At 39.9% G+C, this 18,954-nt stretch overlaps 1 protein-coding gene across 2 annotated transcripts in view; it reads right to left on the minus strand.

Moving 5' to 3' along the window:
* The window catches only part of DGKB (diacylglycerol kinase beta), a 556,198-nt gene that overhangs the window by 360,993 nt on the left and 176,251 nt on the right, over positions 1 to 18,954 (minus strand). Inside the window, exons 13-14 of one of the 2 annotated variants that reach the window (XM_074195404.1) lie at positions 8,313 to 8,345; positions 3,501 to 3,617 (exon numbers count right to left, since the gene is read on the minus strand). In XM_074195404.1, coding sequence (XP_074051505.1) covers positions 3,501 to 3,617; positions 8,313 to 8,345 — 150 coding nt within the window. The remainder of the gene's footprint in view (positions 1 to 3,500; positions 3,618 to 8,312; positions 8,346 to 18,954) is intronic. The other variant, XM_074195405.1, reaches the window with a different exon arrangement.

Below are 18,954 nucleotides of genomic sequence, written 5' to 3' on the forward strand. Positions count from 1 at the left end.
GATAGGAAAACCTCCTGCCTAAGATAAAATTTGAGCTGAGTCATGAAAGAAATGAAGGACTTCAAGAGGGGGTGGTGAGGAAGGAGAGTATTCTAGGCATCAGGTATGTCTCTGTAAAGGCATGGAGATGATCGATGGAAATCTCATTGAAAAAGTAGTCCATGGGTCAGGAAGGCTGAATCTTAGGGTGAATGGAGAGGTGGGGAAAGAGTATTGAACAATGGAAAGGTAAGAAGGGGGAAATGGGGATATTCTTAAATGCCACAAGGAGATGTTATATTTGAATACTGGTGGTAACTGGAAATTATTCAGGATGAGTCTTGCTAGGCAGATTGTAGAGAAACTAATTTAGATGATATGCCTGGTGAAGACCCTTCTGGCTCTTAGGGTCTGGGTCTTATGGTATTTTGTGAAAGGGAACTGGCCCAACAGAGCATGAATCAGACAGAGAGGACATTTGAACATTTTCTTAAGGGGAATCTTTTAAAAGTAATGAGGATGTTTAATTCACAGAGAAGGAGGAAAAGACTTAGGAGAGATTGCTTCTCCTCACATGTTGATCCTTTTGTCCTATGGAATGTCAATTAGACTTATTCTTTACTATCTTAGTGGCCTGGCATTTCTGTAGTGCTAATTAGATGTCAAGTGTTGCATATACCTTTTCTCAATAAGTGGGGCCTCACAATACCCTGAGAGGTAGATGTTTCATACTATCACCTACATTTTAAGCTAAGGAAATAGGCTTGGAGAAGTCCTTGAATATACAACTATCTTTTGACTCCCTGTTGTATCTGCCATGCTGACCTTAGGCACAGAAGAATCCAAGAGAGAAGTCAAGTGGGCAGGTGATGGCCTAATGGATGAATCTTGCATGAACCAAGTTCTAAGCACTTCACAGGACCTGCTTCAGTTGCCTTCATGGCCATTTGTTCCAATGTTCTCATCCATCCATTCCACCAGGGAAATTTTCACAGGCTTGGAGTAGACACCTCCCTAACTCACTGATGGGTTTGAGACCCATCAGTTTCCTTCAACCTGAATTCCAGGACCAAAGTTCTTAAAAATTGAATGCTAGTAGAAATGGTGTGGAAACCTTTCTTTGTTCTTGGTAGGTGAGTTTACGCCTTTTCCTTGAGATGTGTTACAGTGGAAGAATTTTCATGAAGTCCAACCCTATGGACATGTTTCTGGGATATTGAAAGGAGGTCTTTGTGTTCTCTAATGGCTTCTCTTTAGCTATGGAAAATATAAAGGAAATGAGGTCTGACCTAAAAAGGTCAGTTGGTTAAAGTAAGATGCCTAAGCATGTGTTTTTTTAGTGAAAAAATGTAGAAGATTTAAGAGGGGGAATCAACTGTGGGGAAGTAAAGTAAACAGAGAGAGCAGAACATATCCACCGAAGGACACTCTTATTCTTGGGTAATAACATTATCCAGGGAAACAATCATTTTCTGAGATAAAACTTTCTTACAATATAAAAACCATATGAATAAGAGGTCTGTTTTCAAATGTCTGTTTTGGCGCATCCTTGATATTAATGGTGACATGATGCTTCTTTTAGGCACTTCCATTGAGGATATACACATTGTCATTTGTATCTTTTCCATTTCAATCAATTCTTGTGACTTGTTACCATGTCCATAATCTGTGATCATTGGTATTAGGGGTAAACCTCTGCCTTGGTGATGACAAAGATGAAGAACCCAACTACCTCTATGTGAAGTCCCTTAGGACTTGGGTTAATTAATGAGGCTCATACTAAGGTTATACATGATCTATTACTTCCTCTAATTAGAAATAATAATCCTGATCATTATGCTGGTTAGCTAGAAAGAAGTAAGATGAATGTTCTTAACTATGATTAATCACCTTTTCTAAGCAGCGCACATCTCCGCTGGCAGTGAGTTATATGCAAACGCGGCTGCAATTCAATGCTTTCTCATGATGTATTTTTTTTAAAGCTTACGGGTTAAATTAATTTTCTGGCAGTCCTTTTTCCTCAATCTTGATAAAGCACTACCATTTTTATTACTTTAAAAAGTCCATTATTAGCAAAACAGCAAAATAATCGATTTCTCTCTTCTGTGCCTGGGAATAGTGAGGGGCCTTTCTCTTTCCTCCTTCAGCCTTTCATAGATAAACAATACAAACACTTTCATATGTTTCTGTCTGCACTATTAAATTACAAACAAATTAGTTTATGAGGTTAGCAACAAGAGTTCAGAAGTGCAATGCACAGAGCGTGCCCACAGTATTGCATGCACGATGGTTTGCTACAACTATTGTCCAAGTTCTGGTTCATGTTAATAATAACTGTATGAAATTATGTCTATAAGAATGAGATAAAATAGGAAGCTAATAGCTAGCATTTGTACAGCACATGATAAGTGCCTTACAAGTATAAGCGCGTTTGATCTTCACAGCAGCCCTGGGAGGCAGATGCTATTATCCCCATTTTATAATTGAGGCAAATAGAGACTACAAAGAATTTGCCCAGGGTCACACGGCTAATAAGGAATTAGCTAGGAAGAGTTAGGAAGATCTGATCTCAAACAGGACTAGGCCTGGGATTCAATCACTGCCCCCTTACTGTGGGGCATGAATACAATCAAAATGTTTTGATGATGCTGATGATGAAGATGATATTAAAGCTAATGCTTATTTTTGGATATAGCAACATAGATGACTATAGATGTAGATGTGGGGAAAAGATTTGAAAGTCTCTCGTTTAGCTTCTTCCTTTCATAGGTGACAAAATTAAGGTCTACAATGCTTAAGTGAGTTGCCCAAGGTCACACGGGTGGGAGGTGGCAGAACCGGGCAGAGATGTTAATTGGCATATGGGAAGACTGAGGTAATCTAGGACGTGTTTCAGTCATTGTCATAGTAAGCTTTCTAATTTATGTGGATGGTGTATCTTAGCAACATACAAAGAACATACTTATTCACTATTTTATGTGATGTGATTATTATGGAGCTGTTGAAATATACATTTATATTTCTGTTTTAGTGAATAATATTCTCTTCTGTTTGTTGCTTAAACTCAGCCAAAAAGAAAACAGCCACACAAAAAGATCTATTCTTACATCATCCAAAGTATTTGATTGTAAATTTTTTTTATGTCACAAAGATTCTAAATTCTGGCTCTTCCCAAACTCATAAGAAGTTAGCAATACGCCAAACACCAACAGTGATGGCCCCACAAAGCAGTAGTCTACAATTCCAGTAAAGTGTGAACATCATAAATATTGACACCAGATTGAACAAAGAATATTGCTATTGTTATTCACCTAGAAGATTGACATTTTGAGCCATTTACTAACCAGGCTCAGGAGACTGCCTCCCAAGTCAAACTGGGGGCTTAAAATAATGAACTGATGACTGGATATTCGTGCTCTGAAAAGAATGGAATAAACAAAATCCATTAATGTTAATGATGTTAGTGGTGGTGGTGATGGTGGTAGTGGTGGTTGCGATGGGAGGCAGAAAGAACACCCCACCTGTAGGCCTTGTCCATCCACAGTCACTGAGTTGGCTCTCTGCATTTTGTTCTTATCTCCAGCTTTGTTGGCCTGCTGGGAGGATCCAGTGTCCTTGTTCACAGTTCCTTGGCGATCCTAATAGAAGAAAGATAAATATGCTGTCTCATCTTCATAAAATAATTTCATTTAAAAATTTTTTCATGTCCCAAAATGAAATTGGATTTCTAACATAGTTAAGAGAGGCTGATTTCACCTGACTCCATTAGAGCAGGACCTATTAAATATCATTGATAGCAGTTTATACAACCCATTAGTAAAAAAGGAATGAAAGAAAAGGGAAAGAAATATTCAACAATCTGCCTAGTATTCTCAAACAAAAGAAATTATGAAAAATCTGAAATTGGTTGTGTCTTAGAAACTATTACTACAATTGGCTTGTTGCCTACCTATTTCAAAGGAGCTAATCAAGTAGGGTTTCCTAGTTAATACTGAGAAATCCTCATCTGTCAATGGAGCAGGTGGAACAAGATGACCTTTCCGGTCTTTTCTAGTTCTAAATCTCTGCTATTAGGAATTATTTATTAAAGTAGACTTTTGTTCTTATTGTTCAATTATGACAGTCATGTCCATTCTTCCTGACTCTATTTGAGGTTTTCTTGGCAAACACATGGGAGCGGTTTGCCATTTCCTTGTCCAGCTCATTTTACAGATGAACAAACAGAGGACAGCTTGTAAGTGTCTGAGGCCAGATTTGAACTCAGGAAGATGAGTTCTCCTGACTCCAGGCCCAGTGATTTATACAATGGGTCATCTACTGTTTGCCTCCTTGTAAGGTCTTAATCAATGCTTCCTGACTGAGTAACCCAAAGTCCCCACACTTTCCTGAGACACAATTTCCTCTGAGGAAAACTGAGCCAATTAAACTCAACTAAGGGAAGACTGTAATACTCAACTAAGGGAAGACTTGAGACTCAAATGAGATAATCCTGTACACAAAGTATTAGGCAAAGACAGCAGGTTTTAGAGCTGGTTTAAAAAGCTCCCTGAATCTTCTAAGACAAAAGAAAAGGAAGAGGTGCCAGCCCAGGGCAGCTCCAGCTCACGGCCCCTTGCTGAATCCAAGGTCATGCTTCATTCTGGGGCTCTCCAGGATGTCTCTCCACATCATGGGGCCTTGACAGCCAAATTCTGTTTAGACACCACATCCTTTAAGGTATCAAAGCAAGATCTGGGGTGTAGGGTCTTTTAGAATGCTGAGAGCAGTTGGGAGTTAGCAAAGCTCACTCCTCTCCAGACCTGAGGAAACTCTTGAGAGAGACCATGGGGGAAGAGCTGAAGGGCAGGGGACTTGGGAGTCATACATGAAGAACCAGACCTTGGTTGGAGCAGGGCCTGACCACCTGTCTCAAACATGTGACAGGTTTTGCTTTTCCTCCTCTTCTTCTATGAGAACTGGTCAGAAAGCTAATTAAGAAAAACAGCCCTGAAAGAAAGAAAAAGAGGGAGAGAAGCAGAGAGGAAGGAAAGAGGGAAGAAAACAGGAAGGAAGGAAGGAAGGAAGGAAGGAAGGAAGGAAGGAAGGAAGGAAGGAAGAGAGGGAGGGAGGGAGGAGAAAATAAATCGGATGTAGTCTAAGATAAGATGACCAGTGGTCATTGTTCTGGTGATCCCGGGGCTGATGATCTCTGAGCTGTGGCAGTCAGAGGACATTCTGTGTCCAGATTCTGAAAGCATCCCCATGATAATGTGGGAGGTCAAAGGAAACAGACTGAGGCAGGGAAGAGGAGGCTGCCAAGCCTGGGGGTAGGTCCTGCTTTTGACAGAGGATACACCAGGGGCTTTTTCCTAAGCCATGAAGCTTTGCAGAAATTGCAGTTAGTTCCCCGGCTGATCCATCAATGAGTTCTGCTTTGGTATGTGCACTCATATGCTTGCATGTGTGTGTGAGTGTCTGTGCATGACTTTGTATGAACTCAGCCCAGAAGGCTTGCCAGACGGCAGTGAACATTGCTACCAGGAGCCTGGATCTCTCCGACCGAGGTTGGACAGGTAGTAACCTCATCACTGGCTCAGTCATACCTGGAGCCCAGGCAGGAAGAGTTCCCAGAAGGCTATGGCCCTTTCCACCTCAGGGAAAGGGGCTTCCTGGAGATTTAATGGACTGGCTATGGGCAGGAATGAAGTGAGGGTAAAGTGCAGCTCACTCTGGCTGGGAACACGTTTCACTGGCAGCAGCAGCCACATACAACAGGGTCCTGCAGGAAGGTCTTAGGAACCTCCCCAGGAGCCTGGACAAGGCATGGCAGGTCCAGGGACTACATGCCAGTAACAAGGCCTGGTGAAACAGGGTTGGGGTTAGCATCTTTTCTGTCAGCAAAGGGGGCACATTAGAATGGATCTCTCTTCCCACTGGTGGCAAGTTAGGTAAAAAGGGTAGATATCCCAAATGGGAACCAAAGAGGCTGATGGAACTCTATAGACTGAAGGGTGGATTGGAGGAAAATGCATGGTTTGGAGTCAAGAGGAAGGGGCTTCACAGCCCATGTCAGAGAAGTGGCTTCTCACTGACTTGACTGGGTGTGACCACTGCCTCAAAGTAGGCCTAAATGCATGCACTCTGGCCCAAATACAGCCAAGGTCTGTCTTAGATCACTTCTTAAGAAAGAAGAAAATGAAGAAAAAAACATCTTTTCTGAAGCGCCCCCCCCCCCCTCCGTTCAAGGGCTCTACTGTGATGAATGAAATCACCTTCACACAGAGCCTGGGTGCTTGTACACTCCCAGGGCTTTCAGAAAATGGGCTCCCCATGGACAGAGGCTTCTGTGCCCCTCCTCCCCCAGAGGGCAGGTGGGAGTGGGGGGGGCCATCCTGGTTGTGCTTGGCCTGGCCCGCTGTCCACATCCTCCCGAAGATCAAATTGTCACTTACTATTTTAAGTAATTCCTCGTGTTTACCAGGTTCTTAGCACTTTCTTTTCCACTAAAGGGCTGTGAATGTTTTTAAAACCCTCTGAATTAGGTCAAAGTCTCAGGCACCCCAGCCTAGTGGCACCTTCTTTAGTGAGGTCAAGGGCATAGGAAAGTGCTGGGGTGGGGGAAGCAAGTTCCCCATCATCAGGCAGGACCAAGGAGCCAGCTGGGAGACCTAAGCCAAGTCCAGTGAAGCCTGCACCGGTCCACACCTGGTGCCCTTGATTTGATTCTGGCAGAAAGTATTCAGGCAGGCTGTAGCCCAAGAGACCTCCTTGGCAGAGTCTGCGGGTCAGCATGTACAGGGAGATTCCACCAGCAGCCCCACACCACAAGCAAAAGCAAATATTGATCTTTGGAGATTGTGGAAGTACAGAAAAGAAATAATTACACAAAGATTCTTGAGAAAGAAGGGGGAGCACCCAATGTCAAGATAGATTTTTTGCCATAAAGAAAAGTGATCTGTTAAGAAACACCACCGGGTCAGTTTATATCACAGTGCATCCAATTATGAAAATAGCATTTATGTTATGTAATTCACTAATAACTGTCTATTTCTATAGATTTAATTAGCATTATACAGAGAAATATTTATTTTGTCTTATGGGTTACAGAGTGACAATTAGCTGGGATTCAGGGTCCTAGAATTGACCAAAGCTATGGAGGAGAATGTCAAGATTTATATAATTTGGGTATTTTTCTTTGGAGCTCTGTTGAACAATAAGGAAAAAATTAAATTTATATTTAGTAAATGAAAAGAACCACATCATTGTGCTGAATTTAAATTATAATAATGTTGATCAAATAAAAAGAATGAAATTTAATGAAATTTAAAATCTGTATAATACAATAGTGATCATATAAGATGAACAAAAAAAGTAATATGAAGGCATGCTAATTTTCCTGACTTCGAAAACAATGCATTAATCTTCACATGCAAAGGCAGTTTGGAATGTTAACTGCTTGGATTGGGGGATTTTCTTATAACACAATTATCAACATAAGGACCTACTCTATCAAAGAGGGCCAGTGGTTTCCTAATATGTGTGTACGTGTGTGTGTGTGTGTGTGTTACAAAAAGCACATTTTAACTCAATACAACATTGTTCCAGAAGGAAGAAAGGTCCAGATTAAAGTTATACAAAGCAAAACCAACATGCATGAAAAATTAACATCATGAAAAGACTTTGGTGATCCTTTTAAAATGAGGTAATGTTTTTCCTATGAACATGTTATATTGCAGCAAGCTACCATTGGAGATTATGTGTTCTGCGATTGAGATGACATGGACTCTTCTGCTGGGTAAGGATAGGCAGGGATACTGAACTCTATTTATTCCATGTACTAATAAGGAAAAGCTGCAATTGGATGTTAGACTGCATGGAATGACTAGGCCTTTGGGACATTTTTTGATATAAAAGCAAAATGAGGGCAATCATCTTTTCCCCACAGACTGATCTGTCTAGGGAAAGCCAGGCCAGACCTCTCAGAACTCAACATCTTTGCTATGTTAAGGTTTATATAATATTGTTTCTTCTTGGTGATCAGGTCTATATATAATAGTTCAGGCGATAATACAATTCTGCAGGTGATCAGACTCAATATTAGCTCATCACTAGCTTGGAGGAGGCATTCTCAAGATCATCAGATACCTCAAAAAAGTGATCATGCTTGGATTAGAAAATCCAGAAAGGGCAAGAAAATGAAGTGGGCGTTATAATGATGGTGATGATGAAACCACTGAATTAATTGAAAATTTACTTTACTGACTAAAAAAATGGAAACATAAGAGTCATCATATTTTCAATTAGGAAATTCTTTTGCTTATTATTAGTTTTTCAAGTAGAGAATTTTTACATACCTCAGGAAGTGAAACTCCTGAAGTTTGCAGAGTCTGTTGGAAAAGAGAAGTTAATATATAAACTGTTTTCAAATAAAGGAAAAGAAAAAAAGGAAATTCAAAGGAAAAATGTTTAGAGTTCTAGAGGTCTGTGAACACAAATGTATTCTTTGCTTTTACTTTTCTGTTCATTTCCATGGTCCTCTCCTGACCACATGCCAAGCACATACACCTACACACAAACACAAACATTGGTAAACACGAGACTTAAGTTCTTGGTGCTGGCCCATTTCCTGAAGGGAGGTTAGGCTGAGCCCTCAAGCCAGGACTGTGGCAACAGAGGATCACTGCTCCCCTCCCCAAATCCTTCACTTCCCAGTCCCCCATCTCTATTTTCCACCTCCTCCCCAGCTTTACTTTCCAGGGAAATACTGAGGAGGGGGTGGGGGGAACACACACCCAACATCCAGGGATACAATCCAATTCAATTATTTTTGGTGCTACTGTTTTATATTTTTGTTTGTTTTTGATGCAATGTAGTTAAAGACACTTTCAAAAATTGGAATTCATGAATAATCTAACAAAGTTTTAATTGTGAGACTAATCATTTCTCTTCATAATAGCCTTTTCTTCCTCACTTAACCAAACAATTAATGAATTTTAATCATTAGAAAATATCATTTCTCACATTCCACAACCATTTCGGTTTTCAAATTTCACATAAAAGATGACTTGAAATATGCAACTGCTAGTGTAGACATCATAGAAAAATATGGAAAAGAGCAGGGATGTCTATTATTTTTTCTTCTTTGGTTGAAGTCTGGCTTGACTGGAATAAGTTGCTTCCAAAGGGAAAAGAAAAACAGGAACAGCTGATATCTGACTGACAGAAAAGGTAGAAGGGAAGCAAATTGAAGAGATGAGAATGGCTAATAGTCTGTAGAGTTTAGAAAGAGTGAGGACTCCCGTATTAGAGGATATGGTTTCAAATCATACCTCTGATACTCTTAGCGTGGCCTTGAGTAAATGCCAAAGAATGTTCCTTGATTTCATTTCCATTTTCTGTAAAATGAGGGGCCTCTTAACTATTTGGGGGGATTCTTTAACCTTTCTGCCCATCTGGCCAAACCTTGGACTCTATTCTGAGAATGTTTTAAAGTACTGGAAAGAAATAATGAAGTTTATTCAGAGGACAGTGTGTGTTTAGGAAGGAGGATGTAATTTTCCCCCAATTCAATTTTTCAGATTATTTTTTGGGAGGGAGTCTTTGAAACTCAGGTGAAGAACACCTGTACAGGAAATACTTCATTTCCAATTCTTAAAATGCTCTAAGAAGACCTGGTGGGGACTGCCAATATATTTCTGTCCCAAGTTGTGCTTCTTTCAAAGTTAATTAACAACTGTATGCACCATTGCAATACTACTATGAGCTCACATCTAGGCCCTCTGCAATGTGCTTTACATAATTTCATTTAGAAGCTGCATATTTCACCTTCTAAAAGAGATGAAAATCTGCAGGGTGCCTAACTACACTTTCTAATATGTCTATCAGAAATAATGTTCCTTTAGGAGGGGGAGAAAAAAAAAGGGGAACTAATAGAAATAATGTTCATTTAGAAAAATCAAACAAATGTTCAAAAGAAAAAAAGAAGACCAAGTTTAAGGAAGAAGCGTGATTCTAGACTCAGGCCAGGAAGTAGGAAGATAGAACAATTTGAGGTAAAAAAATGCAGGACAAGACTGTAGAAATGCTGGATTATGGAACAGGCTTTCTTTCCCAAAAGAGGGAAGTGATTCTGGTAAAGAGAAAACGGATTCCAGGGCCCAGATGAATTTAGTCCCTCTATGGGGAGAGGTCTTCAAGAGAAAATTATTTCAGTTGCATCCAACACTTTGAGACCCCATTTGGGGTTTTCTTGGCAAAGATAATGGAGTGGTGTGTCATCACTTCCTCCCATTCATTTTACAGATGAGGAAACTGAGACAAATGGAGTTAAGGACTTGTCAAGGGTCACATGGCTAGGAAGTATCTGAGACCTGATTTAAACTCATGAAGATCAATCATCTTGATTCCAAAGCCCAGTTCTACCCATTGTGCCACTTAATTGTCTGACATTAAAAGGGTGAAGGGGATATGGGAAAAAAAAAATAGAATCTTGATCTCATCTCAGATTCAAGGAAGTGAATGACAGATTCTTAGAATGGCTCAAAAGGGGACAGAGAAGACTCTCTTATCAAGAAACCTTTGTTTAAACTGAAAACAGAGGGGAAAAGGAGAGCAATGCTTAAATCCATTCTCCAAATGGGTGATTATCCAGAGGAATAGAGGAGCTGTTCAAATCACACAGGCATAGATGCAAAGCTGGATGACTTTAGAGGTCATTGAGTCCATCCCCCTCATTTCCACAGATATGGAAACAGAAGTCCATACAGGTGATATGACTTGCCCAAGGTAGTATTAAATGAGATGCTATGAGCTCAGCTGGGACAAAATCAGGGAGTAATAAATGCTTGTTCCTCTTTCTGCCCTCTTCCTAATAGTCACATATATGAGGCAGTACTTTCTGTATCCAGGAAGAGCAACACTGGAACTCTAAAGACAATACAAAGATGTTCAAAGTCAGGAGACTGTCTTTTAAAAGTAAATTAAAGGCATGAGGAAGTCAATATGGTCTTGGCGTGAAATGTGATTCTTGACTGAAATTCTGGATTGACTGGACAGAATCCTCCAAAAGGAAGACATTAGCTAAAGGAAATTGAGGACTACTGCATAGCAAGAAAATACTTCTGTGTGCGAGAAGAAGCATGATCCAAAGTGCTGTAATGGCACCATTACGCTACAGACTCACTTGACATCAGGAGGAAATGGATGATGAGTTGTAGAAGCAAAACATTTAAAAAATGGATTCCAACAATCCACAAAGATACAATTCTTTAAGTCTAACCTCCTAGGACCCAATTTCCTTGTTTATAAAATGGAACCAAAGTTGGCTGCACTCTCTTCTTTTCAGATTGTCCTGAAGAAAGTGTTTTTCACATGGGAAAGTACCTTAAGTACAAGAGCTTTTATTACTACCCCTGTGAAGTGGTACTTTTAAGTTGTAGTCAGTAATTTTTGTTGCTTCACATTCAATAGAATATAAGCTTCCTGAGGGCAGATTTTTATGTATATATGCTTCAAGCTACAAAGGAGTCTGATGTTTAGTAGACACTTAATGAATGCCTGTTGGTAGATTGATTCAACTCTCTTTACCTTTATTCATCCGTAAAATGGAGAAAATCATATTTAGTTGACAATGTGAATTGACCATACTTCACTGAGCTTTTACCCTGTCTCTGTCTGATTCCTTGTGAGGAAAATGGAATCAATAATTCCTGAAGGCCATATCTCATAAGTTTATCAATAGGATCCAATGATGAACTGTAAGAGAAGTCTTATATGTCAGTTTTCTTTTTCATTATCATTGTGTTTAGGGTTTTCTTAAAATTCTAGTTGAGATTGGTTTGAAACTGCTTCCCTGACTGTACATGTTTTGCTCTGCATGTTCTTTGTTCTTTCCCCATCATTCATCTCTCTCTCTCTCTCTCTCTCTCTCTCTCTCTCTCTCTCTCTCTCTCTCTCCCTCTCTCTCTCTCTCTCTCTCTCCTTGATAGCTTGTTCATTAATCCTAGTTCCATACTACTTCAACCATGTTTCTCACAAAGGCCATGCCAGACTGTAAACTTCTTGAAAATGGGAGCCGTGTTGTCTTCTCTTGACTTATACAGAGCCTCTCAGTCTTTTGTATGTGCCTTAGGAGGCCTTTTTAAGATATTTCTGGAATAACTCAATTCATTCCTGTTTCCTTCATTAATCTAGATTATTTCATCACATCCTCAATGCCCAAAGTGTAGGAGACAATGGTGAAATAATCCAGTTGTGTCTCCATTCTTTATAATGGCATGGCTGGTGAAGGGTTGTCCATACCAAGACAGGCTGCTGAAGAATCTCCAACCTTTGACCGTCACATTCTTATATTTAATCAATTAATTTGATCAATACTAAGGGTTAATTAGGTTCAAAGTCTAAGGCTGGTTTGTTTGTTTTGCTGAAATAATGGATTTGACACAATATATGGATTATTGATTAAATAATGGCCAGAGCATCATTGAACAGTGTCAGGAATTCTCACAGGAATTACCTGTTTCTCTGATCTAAGTGGTCCTATAAACTAGGAATCAGAGAGTTTGAGTTGGAAAGGACCCCAGAAGCCATCCTGCTCATCCTGTGCATCAAAGGGATGCCCCCATGTCCCTAATATAACATATCTGCTAAGTGACCAATTAGCCTGTACTTGATGAAATCCCAGGAGAAGAAAGTCATCACCTGTGGACAAGTTCATTCTAACATGGCTTTGTTCTATTTGATTTTCCCTCTCTGATATCAAGCTTAAATTGGCCTCCAGACAGCTCCTCCAGGCCTCTCAGTCTACCTTCTGGGAATACATTGACCCAATCTAATCACTTTCCCACCTAACCTTTAGCAAACTTGAAGGAATCTATCTCTTTTGCCCACTCTTCCTGGGCTCAAGGCCTTTCCCATCTTGAATGCCATCCTCTTGACCCTGATTCCAAATCAATATCAATAATTTGATATTGATATCAATGTCAAAAGGTTATTGATATCCTTTTTTAATAGTGGGGGAAATGTGATTCAGAAAGAAAACAAGGTCAGGAAGTCACTAAATTGCTTTCTTTGAGGATGGTACTCTGTATCTGAGCGATGATGTCCCTGGTGAGGTAAGGAGACAGAGTCTCCTCTGGACACAGAGTCAAGAGGTAAACAAGTCAAGCTCTTTGGGAAAGATGATGATCACCTGTGCCTTTAATCTTCCAAAGTGCAGTTCTTGGTTTTTTTGTGTCTTATTTATTGGTCAGAAGGGACCAACATGTGAGTCAAAACCTAGTGAGTTACCCACTAACTTTAATATCCCCAAACTACTTCCCTGCCCTCTACAGTCTATACTAACTAAAATCTCCACATAGAAAAAAATGTTTTTGCTTCACTGGAAATCAAGTTTGTGTTTTCATTTCAGTAACTAAGTAGTGAGCCACCACCTCTTCCAAGCTGAAAAACAGAGCTAGGGGTAAACAAGCATCTACTTTGCTCAGCTTCAGGATCATCCTTATTCCTTCACTAGAAATGTGACATATTCCTTGAATATCCAAAAAGAGCTCATTCTGAAGGCAAAGACAAATGACAATCTTCATTTACTTCAGTCACCACAGGTAACTGAGAAGTGATTCCATGTGCATGCTAGGGGATGAAGATGGGTTGTAAAATGGAGAAGAGAAAGTTGAGGCAGGGGAAGAGACTTGCTAAAAATTTGACAGTGGCTCATTTTTATAATACAACAGACTGACAAACATTCTATAGAGATCATATAACGACTTCTGTTTCTATAGACTTAGTCTTCAAAGTCTGTAGACTTCCTAATGTTTGTCCTTTGTTCTTGAAGAAGACCCATGACATCAGGGAGGTGATGCCATGAAAAGCACGTGAATTAGATTTGAGGGAGAAGGGGCTGTACTAAGTCACCAACCTCAGTTTATCCTCTGGAGTCATCCAAGTCCAGTGGCAAGATATGAATCAGGGGGACTGGAGATAATCCTGGATGCAAGGATTAAGCGACTTTCCCAAGGTCACACAGCTAGTAAGAGTCATGTGTTTGAGAGAGGATTCAAACTCCCATCGTACTGACTCCAAAGACAGCACTCTATCTACTGTACTACTTGGAAGATGGCTTTAAACAATTGGGATGTTGACTTGGAAATAAGGATCTTTGAATATCTGGCAAGACCTATCAACTGCTTACTGCAGTTGATAATATAATAACAGATTTTTTAAAAAAAATATATTATTCCCATGTCCAAAAGGGTTGCAAACTCCTTGAAAGCAGGGTCTGTTTCAGTGTTATTTTTGCATCCTCAGTGCTTAACCTGGTGACTGGTATACACTGGGTAATCAATGAATATATGTTGAATTGAATTAGAATATCCAGTTTGTGACCAAATCTTTACCCCAAAACTTTACAGCCTCACAATGCTTCTAGGAGTGGACACAGGTGGTATGGCCTTGAAGAACCTCAAATTCTGCCATAATGAGACAGTGGAGGGAAACTTTGCTGGGGGGTCCTCCTATGTTCTGCCCACTCATTCATTCCTCACTGTGAATCAAATCAGGAGGAGGCAATGATTAAGCACCTACCATAAATCAGAGCTCCTTAATGAAGGAGGATGTTACCAATGTCTAACCTGGATGCTTGATGATTCTCTACCTTAAGCTGAGCTCCTCTATCCCTATGGCACTCTCCGAGCCATAACAAAGATAAGAGTAGCATGGGGAAGCAGGAATAATGCACCAAGCTGCAAGTCATTGTATAGTGAAGGTCATAAATACTATAATATTCCCCATCCCCTTCTCCCCGTTCTCTCCCTATGTCCTGATCTCAAGCTCAAACAGTTTCTAACCAGGTTAAAGTCCAATTCTGCACTCACATTAGGCAAGGATTCAATTGAGTTAAAATTTTATCCTGACTGTCAGTCAACCTTATCATGAACTTTCATTACGTGCCTGTAATTAATTGGGTCCAATGAACAATATCAGCACTGAGTTATAGAGTCTCTTTCCCGACCATATAATTAGAATATAATTACCCACAGGATATCAGAATGATGCAAAACCTTTCCTCTAAATGTGCCCTCATTAGGAAACAAGTCTCAATGTACATTTATTCAATCAGTGTGAATTAATTAAAATGTTACTGAAATAAAAGAGGGTAGCAATAAAGTGTATCTGACATCTATTAAGAGACTATCACTTGAGATCTGCATGCAGAGTGTATATTTAAATCCATTTAGCTCCAGTAAGGAGCTCTGCTCCATGGGGCTGTTGTGCAGACAGCCAAGCTGGAGGATGGGGGAAGATGGAGGGACAGCTCCCAAATGGAGGATGAAAATGGTAGCTGTTGGGGCCCCACTTCTTTTACCTATTGTATTTCTCATCTTGTCTTCAGGAGAATCATGGAAAAGAGAATGTTTGGAAAAGAGGGTTCATGTGCCTATAATGGCCACTTTTAATAGAACTTCAGAAATTCCCCTTTATCAATCTTTCTGATGAAAGTGTTTGTTGATGAACCAAAACATGATAATGAACCTTTGTCTTTGTTTGCATTTATAAGTATCTGTGGTCCCCACACAGGTCAGAGATGGTTTCTCTCAGAGATGGGGAGGGTCAGGGTAACTGGAAGGGCTGTGGAAGTGAAGGAAAGATAGAAACCTGGGTAATTAGCATTTGAATAGCCCTTGAAGCCCTAGCAAGCTCTTTATCCACAGTATCTTCTTTGTGTCCTACCAAGAGCCTGGGAGAGAGATTTCTAAGCACAGTTATTCCCATTTCATCATTTATTCATTTTGTTAATAAACTGAGGCTCAGACAGAGTAAAGGATTTGTCAGATAATCATAAAACTAGTGTGATTCAATGGTCTGAGCTTAGGTTTTTCCTAGAGAAGAGGAAGGGATGGAAAAAACCATTTATATAGAGAGAGCTTTCTGGGCTAAATATTTTTTACAAATATTAACTCATTTGATCCATGCCTGGAAGGTAAGACCATTTATTTCCCCTTTTTCACCATGGAGAATACTAAGGGAAACAGACAATAAGTAACTTACCTGGAATCACCCATCTAATAACTGTGTTTTTATCAACTATGCATCCGGACTCTCAATTCAGAGAAATAGCAGGAGATAGGTAGTTAGCTAAGTAGGAAGACTAACAGACAGACTGATAGAGAGGTAGTTGGATGAATGGATAATAGCTAAGTAGGTACACTAACAGACTGATAGGTAGTTGGATGAATGGATAATAGATAGATGATGATTGATTCCATTTGAGCATGTGGACAGAAATCATATTTACTTTGAAAGGGAGCCAAATAGTGAGTATAAAGGCAAGGTTTCAGAGGCAAGAATATCAGGGATTGTTTAAATCTAATTTCTGATACTTTCTCACTGGATGACTATGGGCAAGGACTTTACTTTCCTTGAATATCAGTTTCCCTGAATGTTAAAAAATGGGAGAATAATAGTCCATAGGGATTCAGTGAGAATTCACTGAGATAATGTGTGTAATCTTGCAAACCTTGTACAGGTTCCATCAACTTTATATCTAGAAGGATATCGATATCAGTCTCGGTCCAAACACAATCTTCCACTGTAGCTTAAAGGGCTACAGAAAATTGAGCAATTAAAAGAGGTAGATTGCAGTTTTCTTATGAGAAAAAAGTTTCTCCTAATTATGGCTCCCCCAAAGTGGAAGGGGATTCCCTCCTAGGGGGTGAGTCCTCTCTCAGTGGAAGTCTTTAAACCAAGTGGGAAAGGATGCTAGTCAGAGACAGCAGAGAAGGGATTCCTTCCAAGCCTAGACTGGACTCAATGACTGCTGAGGTTCTTTATAACCCAAAGATCCTAGATTCCTCCCACCCCTCAAAGATCCTAGAATTTGCTCTTCACCCCCACCCCAAACTGCAATGTGAAATTATGTTTGTGAACAAAGTAGAAATCTCTGGATTGGTTGTCACAATAGTTCTTTAGTCTGAAAAGTTGTTCCCCTTCGGGTACATTACTTATCTAAATGAAGGGGGAGAAAATGTCATTTGTAACCTGGCCTGCCTCGGCATCTGCCCGGCGCTTCCTGTACTCTGTGACAGCCAGATCTGGCTTACCGTTTCACACTTGAAATTGGATAAAAGCATTATTTGCATTTTTTGGAAATGGAAAGAAGCCCGAATCACTGAAAATACCCCAGGTTAGCAAGACAGGCTGTTTCCCATAAGTAGAATATGCACATGTGGCTCCTTCAAAAATGCATAATACATGATGCCATAAATTAAGATTAGAGACCATATGGAAAAAGGGGGAAAAATACCCAACATGGAAAGTTTCAAGTAGATTTCAGATACATATTGAGTATTAAATTTACTTAACATGCATATAATCTGGGTCAGAAATAAGACAAGTGGACAAGCAAATAGCCAGACTAGTCACTGGAAATATTTCTAAAACACAAACAACAAACTGGAAAATTCAGCAATAAGTGTGTACATTGTACAACACAGCAGAAAGGGTGCACACTTCCTGGCTATGGGAATTTGATATCTATGGAGAAAACGAGAAAGATCCAAACAAGACCAATCTGGCAAAGTGTTTGGGGGGAAACATGCTGCTAATCTCAAAACCCTGGCCCTGAGTGCAAATTCCTCTAAGAAGTGATTTCAACTCTGTTAGTTTTCCTTTGTCAACAAACAGTGGTACCAAACTCAGAAAGTCATCCCTGTGGGCCTGTATTGACCTCGAAATCCACAAATTAACATTGGGTTGTATGTTTAGTTTTTTGGTTAAGCATTCGCCATTTGCATTTTGTCTAGGTAGCACAGGAGTTCATTGATCTTAGTATAGACATAGGATATACACACACAGATACAGTCTGTATCATATTTGTCACATATTAGAGATCATCTATAATATTAACTGTAAGAGCTTCAAAGTAACATATATTGGGGTGGCTAGGTGGCGCAGCGGATAGAGCACCAGCCCTGGAGTCAGGAAGACCTGAGCTCAAATCTGGCCTCAGACACTTAATAATTACCTAGCTGTGTGGCCTTGGGCAAGCCACTTAACCCCATTGCCTTGTTAAAAAAAATCAAAGTAACATACATTTATAGTGTAAATCTCTACTGTGTTCCATATATTGCCAACACATAGATACATACAGCTAAGTTTAGGTGGGCTATATAACTTCTCTGGCTGCCTGTCTATTCTCCCTTTTTAGTCTTCTTTTGGTGTGTTGTCTTTTCCTGATTAGTGTGTAAGCTCCTTGAGAAAAAGAGATTGTCTCTTTGTATTTGAAGAACTTAGAATCTTGACTAAGACATAGGAGATGCTTAATGATGTTTATTGCTTGACTAATATCCCTTAGCCGGCTCCCTGGACCTCCCTGCACCCCTGAGCAGTAACTGAACCATTGGTTCACCTTGGACACACACAGGTATGGGTTCCATCAACTTTAGATCTAGAAGGATACTGATATCAGTCTCTGTCCAAATACAGTCTTCCCCTGGGAACCTGTCCCTCCTGAAACTGTTGGCTTAAAGTCTACAGATAATCATTTTGAAGGAGTTTGGCATAGTGAAAAAATACTAGATATGGAATTGGGAAATTTGGTATTCAGATACCACTCCAGAAACTTACCAAGTAGGGAATGGTAGGCAAGTCAACAGAACTCTCTAAGTATTGATGTCCACATCTGTAAAACAGGGATCATTCTATGGGTCCAGCCCCCAAAATCATTGTCAAGAAAGTGTTTTTAAACTTCATGCTCCATATCAATGAGCGTTATTATTATTATTCCCTGTCCATTTCAGAAAAATCTGGGGATGAAGGTGGGGAAAGAAGGCTCTCTACTCAAAAGCTCTTCATTTAAAACCCTCACTACTCTTATTAAACTTCACAAAAATAAACCAGTTCAAGCATTCATTCTAACAGGCTCTAAAAGAATGGATGCAAAGGAATAGAGGCTTTTGAGCACAATGTAAGGATTTCTAGCTATTTCAGAAAGGAATCATT

The sequence above is a fragment of the Macrotis lagotis genome, chromosome 7 (assembly GCF_037893015.1).
Source record: "Macrotis lagotis isolate mMagLag1 chromosome 7, bilby.v1.9.chrom.fasta, whole genome shotgun sequence".
Taxonomy (NCBI): domain Eukaryota; kingdom Metazoa; phylum Chordata; class Mammalia; order Peramelemorphia; family Peramelidae; genus Macrotis; species Macrotis lagotis.